Source organism: Lissotriton helveticus, chromosome 7, assembly GCF_964261635.1.
Source record: "Lissotriton helveticus chromosome 7, aLisHel1.1, whole genome shotgun sequence".
Classification (NCBI taxonomy): Eukaryota; Metazoa; Chordata; class Amphibia; order Caudata; family Salamandridae; genus Lissotriton; species Lissotriton helveticus.
Window position 1 is genome coordinate 446,952,766 of NC_136068.1, and position 21,944 is coordinate 446,974,709.

Consider the following 21,944-nt stretch of genomic DNA (forward strand, 5'->3'; position numbering starts at 1 on the left):
GTTTTTATTGAAGGCAGATCAGGGTCAAACAGGTTAGCATTTTCTTTTATAGCCCAGCTTTACACAATTTAATGAGGATCACTTCTCGACCCCCTATTAAAATCTATTGAAACGGTTGCAAGATTTAATAGTATTATTATTTCCAGCATTCCTCTCGCATACTTCAATATGCGATGCAATAGTTATGTCTTAATAAAGGTATAATAATATTCAACAATACAAATTTGGCAGGAATTGGAATCTGTACCACAAAAATAAAAAGATTTTGTTGTATCACACTGTTTTATTTCACAGCTTTAAATGGGAGTGATGTTAACTATTTTTTATGCATCTGAGTGTTGGATTTTATATTGCACCACCAGATTGTAGGATTTTAATGAACATGATTTTGATTTGTGATGAATTGTGTTTAGTGGCTATTTTCAGTGTGTGAAAGGCGATTTTGTTTACAGTAAAGCTGAAAGCACTTTGCAATAAACCTAAATCTGAACTTTGAGAGGCAGGGGAGTATGTATGGTTGCTTCTCTCAGGCAGTGCAAAATTGAGCCACATTTGACTGCACCGGTAACTGGACTCTGCCTTAGAGGGGCTATACAGTGCCAATTTCCAACATTTCAAAGCCCCTTGACCTGCAGTACAGTATTATGTGCATTTAATGCTCCCAGTACCCCAGTACGGTTTAATTTATCTCTTGAAGGGCTGCTGGTAACCATTGTGTATGTATCTGCTGTTCACTTGCTAGGTTTCATTTTGTTTCCCTGTCCTTTACTTGATTACTCACTCCCTTCCTTCCTGAACATGTGAATGAGTGCAGCACCACCTCAGCACCAGTGCAGCACTACCTCAGCACCAGCACAGCACCAGCTCCAAATCAGTGCACAACCTCACATCACTGCACCACCACCAGCGCAGCTCCACCTCCGCACTAGCGCAGCCCCACTTCAGCAGCAAACTCAGCATCAATGCAGTATCACTTCAGCATCGGCGCAGCATCACCTGAGCACCTGCCCAGCACCACCACCTCAGCATGACTCAGAATCACTCAGCACTGACATAGCATCACTCAGTGCCACCACAGCACCAATCAGCACCAGAGCAGCATTTCCTCAGCATCACTTAACACCACCACAGCACCACCTCAGCATCAGTACAGCACCACCCTGCATCAGTGCACCACCACCAGTGCAGCACCAATTCAGAACCAGCACAGCACCAACTAAGCGCCATCTGAGCAGCAACTCAGAAACAACGCAGCACCACTTTAGCATTAGTGGTGCACCACCTGAGCACTAGTGCAGCATCACCTCAGCACAAGCGCCGCACCAACTCAGTATCACTCAGCACCACCTGAGCACCACCTACACAAAAGCACACCACCACCGTAGCACCAGCACAGCATCAGCACAGCACCACCTCAGCATCAGTGCAGCACAACTTCAGCACCAGCACAGCACCACCTGAGCAGCACCACCTCAGCATCAGCACAGCACCATCTCAGCATCAACACAGTGCCACCTCCTCATCAGTGCAGCACCACCTCCTCATCAGCGCAGCACCACCCCAGCACCAGTGCAGCACAACCTCAGCATCAGCACAGCACCATCTCAGAATCAGGACATCACCATCTCAGCATCACCCCAGCACCACCTCCTCATCAGTGAAGCACCAACTGAGCATCAACACAGCACCACCTCAACACCAGCACAGCCCCACCTCTGCACCAGCGCAACCTCACCCCAGCAGCAGTTAAGCACCAACACAGCACCACTTCAGCATCAGCGCAGCACCATCTCAGATTTCAGCACAGCATCACTTCTGCACAGCACCAACTCAGAGTCACTGAGCACCGCCTGAGCACCAGCGCAGACCTACCACCTCAGCATGACTCAGCACCACTGCAGCATAACTCAGCACCATCTGGTGGAGAAGTGTGGCTCACTGGTTAGAGGAGGCAGACCTGGAAGCAGAGGTCAACCTGGGACCAGGGTTCAATTCCCGGCTCGGCGGGGTCTTGAGTCCTAAAATGTCCATGGACTCGACAATTCTCGCTCCGGTGCCTACTCGATTCACGGGTTCACACTCTGCGACTCTGGGCAATAGCTTGCTTAATCTCCACAACGGCCCCTCGCGGCGGGATGCCTGGCTTTCACCTTGCGGATACCCTGCCAGGGTTATCTCACAGGGGAATACCAGGACGGGTTCCCTAAGCAAGCGCTTAGAAACCGCTTGGTGATTTGCGCTATATAAATTCCTGTACATTTACATTTACATTTACATCTGAGAATCACTTAGCACCACCTCAGCATCACTCAGCACCACCTCAGAATCACCTGAAGACCACCACAGCACCATTTCTTCATCAGCACAGCATCATCTCGATATCAGCACACAACCCCATCCTCACAGTGCACCAACACCGGTGCAGCACCACCTCAACATCAGCACAGCACCATCTCAGCATCAGCACAGCACCTCCTCTGCATCAGTGCACCACCACAAGCACAGCTTCAACTCAGCACCAGCGCAGCCCCATCTTTGCACCAGCACATCCCCACCTTAGCAGGAATTCAGCTCCAACACAGCACCACTTCAACATCAGTTCAGCACCAACTCAGCATCAATGCCGCATCACCTCATTACAGCACCAATTCAGCATGATACAGCACCACCTGATACCAGCTCAGCACCACCATCAGTATCACTAAGCACCACCTCAGTATCGTTCACTACTACCTCAGTTTCGCTCAGCATCAGATGAGCATCACCTCCACACAGCACATCACCACCTCAGCATCACTCAGCACCACCTGTGTATAGGTGGTGGTGTGCTGCACCAGCACACCACCACCTCACACCACCTGAGCATCACTCACCACCATCTCACTTTGCCCTCCGTCCGCTTCTCGTGATGTAATTCAGGTACTATTTTCCAACCTCCCCCTCCCGTTGTTTATGTCCCCCTCTAAAAAAAACATATATCAAACAAGCATTAGAACAGGCAGGAAGAAGTTGTCACTATTGCAAGGACAAAAAAAGAGAAGATATGTGTTATGTTTTTTTTTTTAATAGGGTTGTTCAGTTGTACATAATGTCTTCTTGGTTATATATATGGTAACAAAAATGTTTCTAACACTTTTTTATTATAACTTTTCAACATGCTTCACAGCAGCCACACTGCTCTACAACATTGCTTAATGACTTTGGCAAAGCCATTCGCTCTGGCTAAACACTTATAAGGTCCCAAAGGCGAGACCTTTTCCTGAGCTTCATCCTCAAAAAATTCTGCATTTCATGGTTGAATTGCTTACCAGTTTTCTGATTCCTTCTTTCTGCTGTAGTTAAAGAGGAGGGGCGACTGTGTGTGGAGGCACTTTGACAAGAGAAACACTGAATACTGTCACTACATTAAGATGTCCTTAGGAGAGAGGGAATACCTTGCAATGATCCTAAGGAATTTTTAATCTCATATTGAAACAACCATAAATGATGACTATACCTGTTTATCGTTTTTTTTTTTTTAAATGGCAATACATTGTTTTTAAAAAAATTACTCTTGTTCTTTTGTCCATCATTTTTAGTGAAAGCTTGCTTCATGCCTCTTAAAACTCTCTTCAGCTTTACTTTGTCCTCCTTTATTCTTAACGTCCTTCAGTCTCACTTCTCTTGCGCTTTAGGTTCATGTCAGCTCCCCTTTCATCTTATTTCAGTGTCGTTAACTCACTTTTCATTCTTGCTTCAGTCCTGCTTCAGTCTCACTAGGGTCTTTCTTTAGTCCTGACTCTTTTGCACTTGTCTCGTTTCAAACCTGCGTTGTTCCATTCCCTACCTTGTTTCCTCACACGTCTGCCCTATTTCCATTACGTTTTAGCTCTGTTTCTGTCAAATTTGTTCTTAGTTGAGCGAGGTTGGCAAATGAAACTGGCTCCAAGATTTAACTCTGTTCCCTAGGCCCAGTTCTTCTTTTCTTTCCACTCTTCTATTTCTGGTTTCCACACAGAGAACTGGCTTAAGGGCATGGTTAGGAGTGAGCTGTCACTCTACATAATTAGCAGTATTTATTATGGTCTGGCAGTTGGAAATGGATTGGTCCTAATCGAGCAGGACGAAGACTGATTTGCATATGGCTGGTCTCTATCTAGACTCTGGAACGACATAGGCGGTGAAAAATAATGGTCTGGCCCAGAGCGATTGTCAGTGGCTAAGATTCATTCAAGCTTTTGTTCCATCACTTTGTTGTTGCAACAGACACATCAGTAAAGAGGTGTATATTGTGTTGCAGTAACAATTCCGCTGCCCTCCTCCAAACCCACCTACCCTTCCCCTTAAATCATTCATGTTTCTGTGTTTACATTTGACCCTTTCCAGCACTTTGCTGCTTCTCGGATAGGTTCATGCTATATATAAAACATATACATATATGCATATAAATAGGCCAGAAGAACAGGGGCCCCAGGGAAAAGAGAATCTCTAGCTGAGCCTCTTTTGTACGTGACAGAGACAAAGCTGTGAGAAGAGACAAGGAGGCACATGTGTAAAGGCTTTTTGTGGTCACAAATGGACCTCTTCACAGAATCTGCCCTTTTGCAAACGCATAAAAAACCTTTTAACATGTACAAAGCCCTCATTGTGATTCAGTAACCTATTATAATATCACAAATTGGGTTTGCAATTTGATATTAGGAGGGGGGGTGTTTAGGGCATCCCTTCCTAATACCGAATCGCAGTGGTATGTTTGAATGTTTTGCGACCGAAATGCGGTTGCAAAAGAGTTGCATTTTACTGTCTACTTCAAGTAGATGGTAATCCATTTGCAAATGGAAAGGGAATCCCCAAGGAGCCCCTTCCCCTGTGAATGTTTGTAAAAATATTTTTAAGAGCAGGCAATGGTCCAATGGACCACTGTCTGCTCTTAAAAAAAGAAAGCAAAACTTTTCATTTTCTTTTTAAAAAACATCCCATTTTCCTTTAAGGAAAACAGGCTGCATTTAAAAAAAATAGATTGCTTCATTTAAAGATTTGATTTAGGTTTTTGTATAGCACTTGAATTCCCTGAGGCGTCTTGGCGCTGGTTCTGTCTTTAGGAGGGAGATGCTACCGTAATTGCTAAAAGCCAAGTTTTGAGAGATTTCCTGAAGGACATGGGGAGAGACTTCCCCAATTTTGCAGTTGCCAAAATAAAACTTCTATCTCCCCATGAGACTTGATTAATCTTGGGAATCACCAGAAACTTAGCTGTAGATGACCACTGATCTCAGTTTCCTTGATGGGCTGTACCAGGTAAAACTGTGCCGCAGATAGACTCGGCCAATATAATGTAATGCCTCAAAGGCTGTGCATTGTGCCTTCAATTCAACTCTTTTTTGTACTGGAAGCCAGTGCTGCTTGTCCAGGGCCGTAGGCACAGATTGATACTTGAGAATTCCCAAAAGAAGATGTGCTGATGCATTTTGCAGCATCTGTAGTTTGTGGAGGAATCTTTATTTTATTATTCAGAAAAAGAGCATTGCCATAATCCAATTTGGACAAGGCCAATGCTGTGACAACAGTTTTTTGAAGGTCAGATGGAATGTAAAGACAGACCCATCTCATTATTCCCAGGATGAAGCATACAGATGAAACTACAGAATTGACCTGATCTTCAAAGATTAATTTACTGTCAAAGACAATACCAACATTTCTGACTTTCCTCACGGGCAAGGGCAATTAGCCCATTTCCTGAGGCCACCAGTTTGGTGACCAGAAACAGGTGTCATTGCCTAGAAGAAGGTACTCCGAACCAAGATGTGATTCAAACGTAGCACAGAGAGCGTCATCAAGGGTGTTCAGGAGTGAGGAGAACAGTGAAACTCAGCGCACAACAATAAGGTGAGGGCAAATAATAGAGCAACTTGGGTTCAGTAACTCCTTTGTTGTTCCCAGGCTCACCTGAAGAACAAACAGTACTGGTAAAAATAAAACAAATCAAATTAATGGGGTGAACTTCAACACATAATATGATAAAAAACGAAGGTTGCAGCCTTCCCCATATGGTGTGTCAGGAGCCAGGCATCGCCTTTAAAACTGGCATACTAGTGCCTACAAGGAACACAAATGTGAGCACAATGAATAGCTGCAATCGAAGCATCCACCTAATGCCAGAAGCTCTGCGGACGCGCAGAGTTGCTATCTCAATAGCCCATCATCAGGGTGTGTGTGTCCAGGAGTGAGGAGTGCAGCGCTACTTAGCGCACGACAATAGGGTGAGGGTAAATAATAGAGCAACTGGGGTCCAGCAACCCCTCTTGTTTCCTGGCTCACCTGAAGAACAAACAGTTCTGGTAATACAAAGCAACTCAAATTTAAAGGGTGAATCTCAACACATAAAATGATTAACAATGGAGGCAGCAGCCTTCCCAATATAGCGCCAAGAGCCTGGCACCTCCTTTAAAACTGGCACACTAGTGCCTACAAGGAACGCAAATGTGAGTGCAATGAATAGTTGCAATCGAAGCATCCGCATACTAGCTACGTGGACGCACAGAGTGGCTGTCATGGGGGGGGGGGCAGAAGTGAGGAGAACAGCGCTAATCAGTGCATGACGATAAGGTGAGGGCAACTAACAGAGCAGCTGGGGTCCAGCAACCTCTCTGTCAATCAAAGCAATCACACACTTGGTGGTCTGCTGACCCCAGCAGGCCACCATCCTTGTGATTTTAGCGATTCCCAATGGGTCACAAACTGAGACCTCCCTCATTAATATTCATGAGGTCGGTCTATTTTTGACTCACTGGGAATCACAAAATGTGTCCAAGACACATTAGTACATTGGTGTTTTGCGATTACCAAATATCAAATCGCAATAATTCTCTAGTTGGTAATCTCAAATAAATATCTTTGTACATGTGGCACAAAATGTCTCCAGGGACAATGATGCAAAGAACAGGGAAGACAAAGCCAGCTCTGAACCCAGATGTTAAATACCCAGCAACTCTTCTGACCATAGGAATTCCCTGCATCAGCTTGCAATTCGCATGTTTTTAATTTAGCTATTTTAGCAGTTTGCAGCATTTTAAATACATCGTCTCCCTTTGCAAGTATCAGCTACCACATGAGAATGTGTGATGTAAACAAGAAGTGACTAAACCACAAACCTGCCAACTCCTGATAACTTTTCTCCATGTGACAAGAGAGATGGGGCATTGGAGGAAGTGGGGCTCTGTGCTGAGCACACCCTAAACCACTTGTACCCTCCCTTCCAACAAAATTAAACAAAAAAAATCTGAGGCTGCAGCTGATGTCCTGAGGAGGTTTCACACCCAGGAATGGACATCAGCTGTGGAAAGCCTCCAAACAAGAGCTCATTGAACCATCTCTGCAGGGGTTTGTAGCTCACTTGGCATTTCACCATGTGTCATTGGCTCTTAACTGGAGACCATGTGAAGAGACCTGATGTGACACAAGGTGGGACCATTTGAGTTGGAAAGTCTGAAACCCATAGTTTTGCCTTTTGTTTAGTTGCAGCATCTCTTCTCCCTTGCTAGGAGAGTCAGTGATCGACCTATTTACTTTTCTTTACATTAGTAATACATGTCTGTACCTGGAGGCATTCCTGGAGCGCATATTTCCAGGTAGGGAACCCGGTTGAAAATTGTATCTCTGCTGCACTTCTTGGCATCTCCATCCTGGTAGATCATGTCCACAATTTCACTGAGCCAGGTGGTCCCTAAAAAAGTCAGAAAATCACTGATTAGACAGTGTGAAAACCAAAAGAAGGAGATGTGGGTGGGAGATCAGACGGATAGTCTGAAAGCTGCACTGGAGATGGGAAACGGATGACAGACTGGAGGCAGATAGAAAGTCCATTAGCTAAAAAGCTTTAAGCAAGTGCCGAATTAGTGGGGTGTGGGAGTGGTGGAGTAAAACAATGCAGGAAGTGGACTTTGTAAATGTGCCATGAGAGGAAACAAGGCATATAATGGAGTTTTATTCATTTCGGGTACAGTGACATGGAGAACAACATGCAGGCTACTTATACAGGAAATAGAAAGAGAGGTGACAAGGTAAAAGAGAACTAGACATGGGTCCAGATCACAAAGCAGTTTTGACTAGTGCAAGAACATGGCCTTGGTGATAAAGAAGGCAGTGTTAAGAACAAATACATTTTACCACCATTTCATAATAGAAGATTTGTGAAGGAAGTGATTCAGGAAAAGAATACTTGTTTGCAGTGTAACATTTAAAGATGAGTGCCTTCTTAACTGTTCATTAAACAAAATGTTACTGCAAGGGTCACTTGCCTATTTTTTGGGGGCTTTGTGTTATGCTACTGTACTGATATATCTAAGTAAACAACTGAACATAAATTAATAGACACAAACCAATATAAAAACACACTTAAAACAGAATCTGCCATATCACAACAAGATTGTCAAAACAGAAGGCAACACCAAGACTGCAGGACAACACAGCAACTTACATTGCAATAATGCAGCATAAAAATAAGGTAGTGTTAGAACACATGACCACCACAAGATGCCACACAATAAACATGCACAAACATTCTTGTTACACGTTGCTTCCTCCAGAATCCTGGTGTAATAATACAATGGTAAAACATATATGGGGCAAGCACTGGCTTAATTTACCACCAAGGAAATGAAATAGCACCATTGAAACATTTTTGTGATATGGACCTTTATGCGAAAGGGCTCATTAATGTCATCAGTGGAGGAAATAGGGGAGGTCAATATGGATTCTAGATCTAGCATCCATCATTGATCCGGATCAGGACTGGCCTCAATGAAATATGCTGAATTTGTCCCAGTGTGATTTACAGACATATGCTCAGCAGCACCTGCCTGCACATTGTCTTCTCTTCACTCGAAGAAGCAACCTGTAGGCAGTAGGAAGCTTTCAGTTCGGTTCAAAGCTTTATTCGATTTGTAAAACAAACCATACAAGCAAAACAGATTTACATATTTAACATTGTTTTCTAAAATTTCATCAAGGTCACCAATTCTAAGAACTATCTAAAAACCATCACGGACATAATATGTTACAGTCTAAAAACATAATTTGACCGGTATAATTGGGATTTAGACGATACACAGTCTATTACCTGATAAAAACTGAGTTCACTTAAAATACATACAAATTTACAGACAGGAGAGCATAGGATTAAACACGGTCAAATGCATCAGATGACTATGGCTTTCCTGGCAGCTGTACATTTTAGTATGTATGACGCAACAAAAAAACAAATATCCAAATCATTTAAAGAGGATAGTAGCTGTAAAGCATTCTTTGTAGAACGAAAATTGTTTTTTAAAAGGATGGGTTTTAGATATAATACCCTAAAAGAACGGTAAAATTTACAAAACAATAAAAAGTGGCAGCAACTCTGAAGTGAGATGTTATCACAAGGGCATACAGTATCGGATCATCTGGCTTTCATTACAGGGAATGCTACAAGATGGTGTGCGATTCCCAACCTTAAGCGTGTTAAAACAAACCAGTGAGAATTACGAGTAACACCAGAAAGATAAGGTTGGAGACCGGAAATTGGATTACATTCCCGGTAGAACATCACAGATTGTAACGTTCCAAACACCCTGTCACGACACTCCTTCTTGTGATTTAAAAACCTTTGTTTTATGTCGTTTTTGGGGATAGATACAACAGATTTGGGGTCAAGAAACATGTCAAACTTGAATAGGAGATTGAACCAGTGGTGGATGTACTTAAGCCACATGATACGTGAAGAGTGGTCCAACCTGAGACAATCAAGGATTATCTCCTGGGTGAATTGTGTTTCAGTCTTGGCCCAGATTGAGCGCCATAGCAGCAAGGGACGTAATGCTGCTAAGTCAGAGATAAATTTGATTCCGACTTCTTCGTGAATCAGTTCTACTGATGCTGAAGGTGGTACACACAACAACTTTCTAAGGAACTTATTTTCATCTCTCTGTACAGATGGGCCAACGCAATGTCCCCACACCCCCGCACCATACAGCACTGATGTAACACCTTTTACATTATAGATATTCAACATGTCTTTGATGCTCCTCACCCCAAGTTTAGATGAAAATTTAAAAATACTATTAGTGATCCTTATCATTTTTAAGCTGATGTTGTCGAACTCGGGTTGCCATGTCCCATCGTTTGCATAAGTAATTCCTAGATAGCAAAAGGTTTTAACTTGTGTCATCTTAACCTTTTCTATGAAAAAGCTAGATTTGGCTTTCTTAGCTTTCACCCCACAGGACATTACAAAGGTTTTAGATTTATTTATTAGTAGTCTCCTACTTTCAATAAACAGCATAAATCTATCAATAAGGCGCTGTAGTCCAATCTGCGTGCGGGACAATAACACAGTGTCGTCCGCATACAATAGTATTGGAACCGGTTTCCCTCCTATCAATGGTGCATCTGCGGGAATCTGGCACAGAATGGAATCAATTTGGTTGATGAAAAGGGAAAATAAAAGGGGGGCCAGTACACAGCCCTAGCGTATGCCTCTTGAAACTTTAAAGAAAGGAGTGCATTCGCCAAGGGAAGCATAGCGCACCTTACATGACAATCTCTCATAGAGCCTGGCCAGGAAAAAAACAATCTCCTTAGGTGCTCCCGTCTCTATCAGAACCTGCCATAGTATAGAGTGGTCGACCAGGTCGAACGCACTGCTCAGGTCCGCGAAACAAAGAAACAGGCTGCCTTTTTTTTAAACTTTTGTACATTTGTTGATTAAAAGATCTAGATTGACACACTGTTCAAGTGTCCCCATGCCTTTCCTGAAACCGTATAGGACTTTAGTTAAAATATCCCTGTCAATTGCCCAAGTTTCCAGTCTCTTCAGCATAATTCGGCTCATTACCTTGACTGATGCGTCCAACAATGAAATAGGGCGATAATTACATGCCTCCGATTTGCAGCCTTTCTTAAAAAGTGGTATGATGACCGACTGTCCCCATGATCGTGGAAGGCAACCCTCTGCTGCTGCATTAAAAAGCCTCACCAGTATGGGCGCCCACAGATTCATTTCGGTTTTAAGTAGGTCTATGGGTACTCTGTCTGGGCCCGGAGCCTTTCCTCCTTTGCTATTGGACAGGCCGTCGTAAACCTCATCCAGGCTTATTCCCAGTGGTAAGGGCAACCAAACAGAAACCTCATGATCCGGGGATTTCCAGAGACTTCCCGTCAAGGTTAAAAATGTTGGTATAATGTTCTATCCATGCATTGCAAGCTACATAGGATGTGAATTCCGGGATGCCGTCTGTGTTAAGAAAGGGGCTGTTAATGGTCTCCCAGTAGAGTTTGCTATTTTGAGTTTCAGCAGCTGAGTTTAAATTATGCCATGCTTCTTCTTGCAGGACCTTTTTCCTGTTAGAAAGGGCCACCTAGTAATTGGCACGCAATATTTTAATGTTAGTGACGTTGCGTGGTTTAGTACTAAGTGCCTTTTTTAGTTCACGTAGGGACAATGTGCAATGTTTGTCTAACCAACCCAACCTTACAGCTCGATTTTTTGTCTGTTTCTTTGTAAATATTCCTTCAATGGTTGTGTTTATCCTAATAAAGCTTAAAAGCAGGGTTGCAGAATTGGTGACATCTCCAAGACAATAATTGATCTCATTTCTGCATTTTTCTACTACCTCCTTATGTTTTTTCACTGGATCGATTCCGGCCCATTTGATCCTTGGGCCGTTCGGTCTCGTGGGGGCTATGTCCGTGGAGCAGGTTTCGTTATTGGATGGCTTTGTTCCCCAACCCAATAGAGTCAGAGAGATACTATTGTGATCACTTAGGGTTTCTTCCCTAACCCACAGATTGGTGTATTCGCTATTATTGGACATCAAAATGTGATCAATATTGGTGTTGGCGTTCCTACCAGTGAATGTAGGACAAGTAGAATTAAGCTTATTCTTGTTACAACTAAGCAAATCTAGGTCAAATTTAACTAGCAATTTATTTAATATCGAACCATAATTACAGTGTGGGAAGTGTAGGCTATCCACACTCTCGGCCACCACACTGCTGCCCATCTCTTTTCTAAAGCCACAGGGGTTACCCATTGCTAAAGGGCATGGCTGAATAATAAAATCCCCAGCCCAGAGGATGGCTGCCATTCTACGCGAAGTTGCCAGTACCCTTTTAATTTCGCTTTCCAGAGGGAATAAAATATTTCCCCTCGAGGCATCAAAATTGTTGTTGTAGAAATTTATAAGAATTAGGTCTTTACCCTTGCTAGATTCCATCCGTAACACCTGACTATGTGTTCCAACAGCAGAGTAACTTTTGGTTTTAAAGTTAGTCAATTTGTTGAAGATTAATAACAATAGGCCACCCTTTGCTCTACCTGATTAGGAATTAGAGGCGTTTAGACAATGAGATGAGTAGCCTTCTACATAGATAGGTTCTTGACACCACGTTTCTTGGAGACAGATGATGTCATGGCCAGCCCCGATAAACTCCTTCCAAAACGGGGTATTCAGTTTACCTGTGATGCCGGCTATATTCCAAGTAATAATTGTGTAACCCACAGCTGCAGCTGCAATTATGGTATCACTTACACATTGTGGGGCAGGCGTTTTAACAGAGACTCCCAACTTGATACCTAAGGATGCTGCCAATAACTCCTGTTGAACCGCTAATAGGTCTTCTTCTATATCAGGTATCCTACCTGGGTTAGATGTACCCGCTATCAGAATAGGGAAGATGGGGTAATTAATTAAATTTAGTGCTATAGAAATTTCGGATTGGTTAACTAAGGCACTCCCTGGATTCTCATCAGGCCCTAGTACCCCCTGGGTCGGGTAAAAACTATAGAGGATGGCTGACGGTCAATCGACCATTTCTAAGAAATCATATCTATTTCTAACGGGAATACCTCGCCAGCCCTCCATTGTATGCTGATCTCTACTAGGATACCACGGCCGAGGTTTCCACTCCCTACTCCTATTCCTCTGAGTATACCGGGAACCCACATAGTTCCAAGGGAGCTCTGGTGGTTGCACCCAGTTTGGGGCTATCGGGTACTGGTGGCTACGCACAGGTGGATAAAAGTAGGAGAGACGATATGCATCAATCCCCCCTTTCTTGGCCAAATCTGGCCATGAACAAATATAATCCACCATATCTGGATCGTCACAGGAAACTATAATACAGTCTCCCTGTGTGCTTTTGGGTTCAGCCCCAATCCACGGGACTCTACGCACCGCTGAGCTACGATTTAAATAAGGGGGTTGTAAGGGCCTATTTAAGCTGAGCCACTGTAAGACCTTGTTCCGAAGGGACCAGGACGGTTCCTCTGTACTTGTAAGCAGTTCAGGGACCCCCGTAAGAATGACAGTGTAGGGAGACACTTCTGGCGGTAAATGGACGGGGCGTTTGGACCTAAACCCCCTCTTTCCCTCGCCCAGTGAATTCGATGGAGGGTGCTGGGACATTAATGGAAGAATAGGCCTCTGATTCGATGGCTGAGGAGGTCCCTTGTTGGGGATAGATTGGGTCGGGGTAGGCTGGGAAGGGGTAGGCTGAGAAGAAATAGTAGCCAGAGACTTAGTCATAGGCCCGCACCCGGGAATAGTTGAAGAGGGGGTTTGTGGCCCTTTCGGCTTAGTTTGATTAGATTGAGCTTTTGTCACCTTGGAAGTCTTATCCCCGCAGTCCAGATGAGCCCCTTGGATTCCTGTTCTAGGGGGATTCGTTGTGCCCACCCCGGGGTTTGCTTGACCCAAGCTATGCTGATTCAGTGGCTTCTGGGAAAGTATGGCGAGTTGTTTTTCTATCGACATTATGCTCCGTTCTAGGGGTTGCAGATAATGTTTTAGTAGTTCCCTGAAACTTGCTAAAAGCTGGGAGTTAGCACTACATGAGCTACAGGTACACCCCTCCGCGCCCGTGGTCATTAAATTTGCTGTTGGGTCTAGTAAATTAATAAGTGAAATATTGGAATCATTTGGAGCACCCTGTGGCACGGGAGCAATTGCCCCCTTCTTGTTAGTTGTTAAAGCTTGGGGTTTATTTGAAGTGTCCTTCTTTTTATCTTTGCCCTGTTTAGGAACAGCGCCCTCCTTTGCCCTCTTAAACTGGTCATTGAGACCTAAGTCTTGAGTTAAAAGTAGCTGGAGGTCTGGAGTTTTCTCAAGATTCCCCGTAGAGTCAAAGTCAGAGGTAAGATTGGTAGCTGACAAATCAACAGTTTTCGGGATAGAGTGAACCTCTACTAAGACGTTTGGTTGCAGTAGGACCGGAATGAATGAAGCTGGTTGGAGTGGGGATAGCGCTGAGGCTATAGGGCCCATGGAAGACCTCCTGGCAATTGCCAGGTCTTGTGACACCCTTCGCTCCAGCAGGGAAATGCTTTGATCGATGACCTCGTTAGTTCTAGAAATAAATTGGTCAAGCGGACCAGTGATCAGAGCAGTTTTCATCGCCGTCTTGCTTCTTGACCCCCTAGTCATAGTGGCAGGTTAGAGTACCTTACACAGTATTTTTGAGATGAAATTAACTGGACATATGAAGTAAGAATAAATGCACCTTAATTTGTAAACTTGCAGACCGGATCAAGAAGCCAAGGGGGGCGGCCCAGCCCAGCCTAGCTCGGTCTAGAACGGGCTAAAACGGGCCCGCCCTTGGCCCGGGCTTTGCCCGGCGCGATTCGCGACGCGGGGACTGTCGCAATTTTGAAGCGCCTCCGAGCGCGGGACCAGCAGTGGCGGCTTCCGGTGTCCAGCAAAGCAGGCTGGTAGCTGTAGTCTCCCTCCACTCAGCGGCCGTTAAGGTGGCTAACTACGGCGGCGGGAGGGAGACCAGAGTGACAGCGGGAGCAGTGCTCTGCAGCAGGTGCAAGAAACAACAGGTAAATTCCCCCTCCGAGATCCGTTAGGTAGAAGTGAGCGTGACACCCGCTCCACCGGGACTGTCGCAATTTTGAAGCGCCTCCGAGCGCGGGACCAGCAGTGGCGGCTTCTGGTGTCCAGCAAAGCAGGCTGGTAGCTGTAGTCTCCCTCCACTCGGCGGCCGTTAAGGTGGCTAACTACGGCGGCGGGAGGGAGACCAGAGTGACAGCGGGAGCAGTGCTTGCAGCAGGTGCAAGAAACAACAGGTAAATTCCTCCTCCGAGATCCTTTAGGTAGAAGTGAGCGTTTCAATTCCATCTGGGAACAAAAATGAAGGCCTCATTTAAAGGGCCATCAGCCTCTTTTTCTTGGAGTATTGTACATGCTGGAGCTATATGGAGCCTCTCACCTAAATGGCAATACAATTGAGCTACACAAAGGCACACATCTGTTTATCAATTTCGAAAGGAAACTATAGTACACAGCTTGTTATCAATTCACAAGTACTTAAGAGAAACTGTGATTTTGAGGTAGGTTTTTAATGTGGTTTAACCCCTCCCCCCCAGAGAAACTGCAATACTGTACCACCTCAGCAAGTGTCTGGGACACCAGATAGAAAGAGGGGTCAGACGAGTGACATCTGAAAGAATCAGAATAACCCAAAACATGAAGCTACCTCAAACACAGAAAGAAATCAGGATGTTTCTTGGAGTTGTAGGTTACTGCAGGCAGTGGATTGTGGGATTTGCAGTACTAGCCAAACCATTTATTCAAATGACAAAGCAAAGAGCAAAAGACCAAAAGAGCAAAAGACACAGTTGAATGGGATGATGAAAGCATGACTGCTTTCTTAAAATTGCGTAACAATTGTGTGAAGCTCCATCATTATGGATGCCTGATTACTCGAAATACTTTGCACTATTTTGTGACACAAGAGACAATTGTGCTCTCTCAGTCTTAACCCAGACCCATGGGTTAATGCGATGACCTGTAACCTATTTATTTGCCACATTGGACCCAGTGTCATCAGCACTGCCAGGTAGTTTGAAAGCCGTAGCTGTAACTTGTATGAGTCTTGAGAAAAGTGAATCAATTGTTATGGGACACCCTGTAACTGTGTACGTCCCACATTCAGTCGCAATTCTATTAACAAGAACACGTACTTAGCATAGTAGGATGACTTATATGAAAGAATTATCGTTGGTTCAGAAAACGTGACAATTGTGAGGTGCACTGTTCTAAATCCAGCAACCTTCTTGCCAGATTCCCACTTTGAGGAAGTAAGAGAAGAAGTCGAACATGATTGTATCGACTTAACTGAGTTCAGTACTAAACCAAGAGGAGACATACAGGAAGAACCTTTAAAAGATCCTGAACATGAGTTATTTGTAGATGGCTCTTGTAAGCGACTTTGCAGAAGTCAAAGCATCCTATTTTCCAGGAGTCAAGTGTGCACAAGTAGCCAAATTGATTGCTTTAATAAAAGCGTGCAAAGTTGGGAAAAATTGGAGGGTAACCATTTACACTTGTAGCCAGTATGGTTACGGGGTTGTGCATGACTTTGGCCAGCTCTGGATGCAAAGGGAGTTCATGACTTCTTCAGGAACCCCTATTAAAAGTGGACAATTTGTAAAATAATTACTTGAAGCAATTCAATTGCCAAAAGAATTGGCCGTGGTCAAGTGTGCTGCTCACCAATCTGGAATTGACAAAGTGACAGCCGGTAATCGATATGCTGACCAAGTGGCCCAACATTGTGCCAAAAATAAAATGGCAATAAACAAGAAAATAGAACTATGTGGAAACAGCTGCCAACTTATGTTATTGAGAGGTGTGAATACTTGGGAAGAAGTAAAAGACTTACAAAATGAGGCAGAACAAAAAGAAAAGGAAGACTGGCAGAAAATAGGGTGTTGAGTGAGACTTGATGACAGTGTGATAGTCTACCTAGATGGGAGGTCAGTACTACCTGACTGTATGCTTGCACCAATGGCTAGATGGTACCATGGGGACGCACACATAGGGCGAGATGCCATGATAAGATTATACAGACAGGACTGGTTCAATGCGAAGTTCGGGAACATAGCAGAGAGTCTTTGCCAGATGCTTAACTTGTCAACAACGTAACCCTGGAAAGAAAACTGTAGTTTGCCCCGGGAAAATTGGGATTGCAGAACGTCCTTTTATTAGATTACAAAGTGATTTCATTCAGTTATCTCCTTGTCGAGGATTAAAGTATGTCTTGATCAATGTCTGTCTATTTTCAAAATGGGTAGAAGCATACCCTACACGCAGGAATGACAGCTTAACTGTAGCCAAACTCTTTTTAAGAGTGCTCATTCCTTGGTTCGGTTTTCCAGTAACGATTGAGTCAGACCAAGGGAAACATTTTAATAATGAAATAATTGGATTGATTTGCGAAGCAATCAAAATTGAGCAAAAGCTGCACTGTGCATACCGCCCAGAGGCTTCTGGAGTGGTAGAACAATTGAATGGCACAATCAAAGTAAGATTGGGAAAGGTGTGCAAATCTACCCAATTAGAATGGCCTGATGCTTTACCTCTTGTCCTGATGGGGCTCAGAAGCATTCCAGACAAGAAAACAGGCTCGAGTCCCCATGAAATACTCATGGGAAGGGCAATGAGGCAAGCATGTGTACCAGGACATCAGCTGTTAACTATATCTAATGATTTAGTGTTGGAGTCCTGCAAAGAATTGGCTGACCAAGTGTGTTCTATCTCTCATCAGATTGGGGAAGACGCTGAAGTCAGACATTCAACTCCAGCACATGATTTGAACCCTGGAGATTGGGTAGTGATAAAAAAATCACACCCGGGAATCTTGCCTAGCACCAAGGTGGGGAAAGCCACATCAAGTGATACTTGTTACCACCACAGCTGTAAAGTGCAAGGGAATCCCCAACTGGATCCATGCCAGCCATACGAAAAGGGTACCAGAACCTGACAAAGTTGTGCAGCTGAAGGGTCTTAAGAAGTTGATCCTGAAGTAGTTGACGATGAACAACCGAGAACCAGTCAGGATGAATGGATTCCAGTAGTCGACATACCTGAAATAAGAATAAGAACAAGAAGCCAAACATATCTAGATAGTCAGACTGACAGTGAGGATGAGATAGAAATAGAAGAACGTACTCAGATTACAAAAATCCAAGCTAATGGTAATCATGAGGAGGACCAGATAAGGAAAGAACATTATACTCAGACCAACAAAACCCCCACCAGAACACCTTTGTCTGAGGAGGGACAGATAGTTACTAGTCAAAACGCACAGGCAGAAAACAATAAAGAATCAGCAAGACCTGTGCAGGACCAGACAGGATTAGCAAAACGGGTTCAGGACAAAGAAAAAACTCCAGGCCCAACAAAGTCATATCCTGAATCAGTTCAGATTAGTCTAGAAAACCCATCCAGGTAGAAACGTCAACATTAATAAGCCCTGGACCAAGTCAGTTAGAGAGGATACCCGAAGTTGAGGAAAATCAAGTTGTGCCACAACTTAAAGAAAACAAAAGAACATTTGAAGAATTAGAAAGCACAGTGCCAGCTAAGAGACTCAGAAAAGGCGATAAATGGCCTGGTGTTGTTAAAAGACTGAAATATCGCCTAGTCACAATTGATGAAGAACCTGAGCAGGTGGATGAAGTGACAAGTCAAACTGAACCGTCTACAAGTAATCAAAGAAGGAGAAATCCACGCCTGAAAAAGCTGAATAATAAATTCAAATGCCCTGAATGGCGGTATATCATTCTTGAGGATTTCGAGAATCTGGAAATCAGTGATGATAGTGATGAAGAATTGATTGCTGATCAAAATATTGAAGAAGTGAGGCCAACTTGATTCAAAATCACAGGTGTATTCTGCGTAAAATTCTCAAAGAGGGGTTAAGCCTCCTTAATCAAAATGGCTGATAAAAGAGTTACTGGAAACTCGAAAAGAAGTTGCATAAAGACATGTTGTAGAATATGCATATGAAGTGTAGCAATAGTGCTCATAGTATGGCTAGGATTGACGATATTAATGTCTTACTTAATGGCTGCTAAGCAAAATGACAGTAGTATACATGAAAAGATAGCGAGCCACAAACAAGATAGAGTAGACTTAGAAGCACCAGATGAGTTAGATTTACACCACTTTAGGAATAGAAATGAGACAGATATGAATGTTTTCGCAAATCTGTTAGTGCACTATGTAGAAACAATGCAAATTAGTGATTGCTATGTATGTATGAAACTACCAGCATCTGTAGCTGAAGGTGTTACCTACCACCATTTACGCCTGACCTATGGCATTTTCTGTAGCATATTAACTAGTCTGTTTTATAAAACTGGAAGATTACAGTATTATTATTCTAACATAGATGTAATTTTCTCTGAAATCCCTATCCATAGAAAAATGAACCCTGTCCTTAGTAGTAAAGTCTCACAATTCATGGGTGAATATTTTCTAACAATGAAATCAATATATATAGCTGAAGCACACAAAGACAATCTAACTTGTAGATTACACGAGGAGGAGAAAATATTTCTGAATTTAGTAGGGAAAAGGAGACAGGATTTCCATAAGAAAGCCACTGAACCGAAATCTCAGATACCCAAATGGGCTGAAAGGGAGACATTTATGGCAACTAGCAAGACTCATGCTGCTATGTCACTTGATTTTGAAAAGAAAGGGAAAATCTGTCTCCATAGAAAGAAAACTGAGTATACCAATGTATTCCTCAGATCCAGTGAATGTGAACACAATTTCCTCATAATTGGGGGTTGGGGACTAAAAGGGGGAACTGATCCAGTATTTCCTGGAGTCTATTATATTTGTGGGGACAAAGCTTACTTTAAGCTGCCTGATCATTGGTATGGGAGTTGCTATTTCGGAATAGTATTCCCAAAGGTATACCATGTAAAAAGAATAATTGGAAGCAATGGACACAAAAAAGAACTAACACGATACACAAGAGCTAGTTTTGCAGAAATTGTAGGAGATATATTTAGTGCATTGATACCTTCAGTGGGAGTAGTTCTGAATACCCAAAGAATTTGCAAATTGTCTACAGTGGTGGATCGCTTATCGACTGACACTGCTGAAGGATTTCTATTGCTCAATACCGAATTGGTTGCAATCAGATCGATGGTTTTACAAAACCCCCCTAGAATCGACACGGTCAGCAGCCTCTCGACCACAGGGCTCTACCCCTCCCTCCACCTCCCCCCCGCTCCTCCAGACAAGCTGATGCAACGCCTTGAATTGCTAGAAGCACAGCTCGGGATCCTAGTTCACGGCCTAAAGGAAACTCTTCACTCCCTAGGTAAAACACAACGGTCATCCCCAGTCTTGGCTACCCCCCTTTCTCCTTCGCTAACAAACAAAACTGGCTCACCACCCACCACCCAAACCACGGCTCACGCAAGCCCCCGCCCCCTCTTAGGAAACCCTGGGTGGATTCACGACCAGAGAGACCCAAAAGAACGTATCCCAACCTTTCGCCCAGGAAGCAACCACACTCGCCGCATCATATGACCACCCTACCATCCCCCTCCACAAGCTAGCTCCTAATCTACAGATATCGACTTCGCCCACCTTAGCACAAACCCCGACTCTAACATCCTCACCCAAATCCGCAATCCAAGTTATTACTTGTATGGGTAGGGACCCTCCCCAACGCAAACCCCCCAGACCGCCAGAGTACCTAACTTCTATACCCAGGGCCCTCCCTGACACTCAGAAGCCTAAAGAAGAACCACACCTCAACTGTATGCTCATCAACAGCAGATCTGCTGCCAAACACGCGACAGAAATAGCGGAAGCCATCCTCTCACATGACCTGGATGTAGCCTTCATCACTGAAACATGGCTTAATACCCTGTCTCTCCCCAACATGGACATGCTGGTGCCTCCAGGTTTCTCAATCATCCATAAAGACAGACCTGAGCACAGAGAGGGTGGTGTAGCTATCATTCACAAAAGCGACCTCTCCATTTTAGAACATCCCGCATGCCTTTACAATTCCTTCGAATGCCTATCGGTCATCATCAAATCGAGTACTAACAGCCCACTTCACTGCCATCTCCTGTACCATCCTCCCGGTAACCACAACAAATTTGGAACTCAGCTCAAGGACTTGATCACCCAATGCGCTTTCAGCAACGATAATAGCCTAATTCTGGGGGACCTTAACCTGAGATGGAATGAATCAAAAAACCCACTCATCCAATCTCTGAATGATCTCCTGCTAGATAACGGTCTGTTCCAACATTGCCTAGAAGAAACACACCACCGAGGAGCAATCCTAGATACAATCATCGCGGACAAGAAATCAATCACTTTTCAATTGGTGACAGCTTGTATGTGTTTTGCAAGCGTCGGGGTTCCTCGAAGTTTAGTCAATGGCCAAATGCTTATCAGTAGTTCAAAGCCTTCTAGTACAGCATGCCGAACCTGTAATAGGGTGTCGGCTCTCAGACCTTCGGCGTGTGCGGCCATTGACTAAACTTCGAGGAACCCCGACGCTTGCAAAACACATACAAGCTGTCACCAATTGAAAAACGGGTTCGGCACGATATATATTTCCTTTCCATAACTGCTCAACAGTATTTGGTCTGTGTTATTACCTTGGGAGAACCTCGACAGCTGTTAAAACGAACAGAGGCTGGCACTAATTCCTAACGGGTTTCCCATTTTATCTGCGCAGGACACAGATCATCCCAGGAACCACAGACTGACTAATGCTATCTTTACACATGAGAACGCACTTTCGGCCTACACAGTGCAATACGTGGATCTATGTGGCAGTCCGAGTGTTACTGCTTTGAAATTGCAAGCTTAATATCTATTGCCCTGACGAAGTTCCAAAAGGCAAAGAGTGGAACGAAACGCGTTGGCTGTGCCTTTGATGCTTGAAAGAAATCCAAAATAAAGAAGAATTTATACAAAAAAAAGCTACTTCGGATATTGACTTTTCTTAGAGTGCACCTTCTTTTTCTGTTTCAATATTCTTGTAAATTACGCATCCTACGGCAGCGGATGTTAGAAGTGTTTGCACCACCATTAACTGTGAAACTAATGCATTGTTGTGCATGACCCGGTCTGCTGCTTTGGTCCTTTTGTTTA

The 21,944-nt window shown here is 43.9% G+C and overlaps 1 protein-coding gene across 4 annotated transcripts in view; it reads right to left on the reverse strand.

Moving 5' to 3' along the window:
- Positions 1-21,944, reverse strand: part of LOC144768587 (sulfotransferase 1 family member D1-like) — a 353,317-nt gene that overhangs the window by 273,099 nt on the left and 58,274 nt on the right. For all 4 annotated transcript variants that reach the window (XM_078652379.1, XM_078652378.1, XM_078652377.1 and 1 more), the window contains one exon: positions 7,577-7,702. In XM_078652379.1, the coding sequence (XP_078508505.1) occupies positions 7,577-7,702 (126 nt within the window). The remainder of the gene's footprint in view (positions 1-7,576; positions 7,703-21,944) is intronic.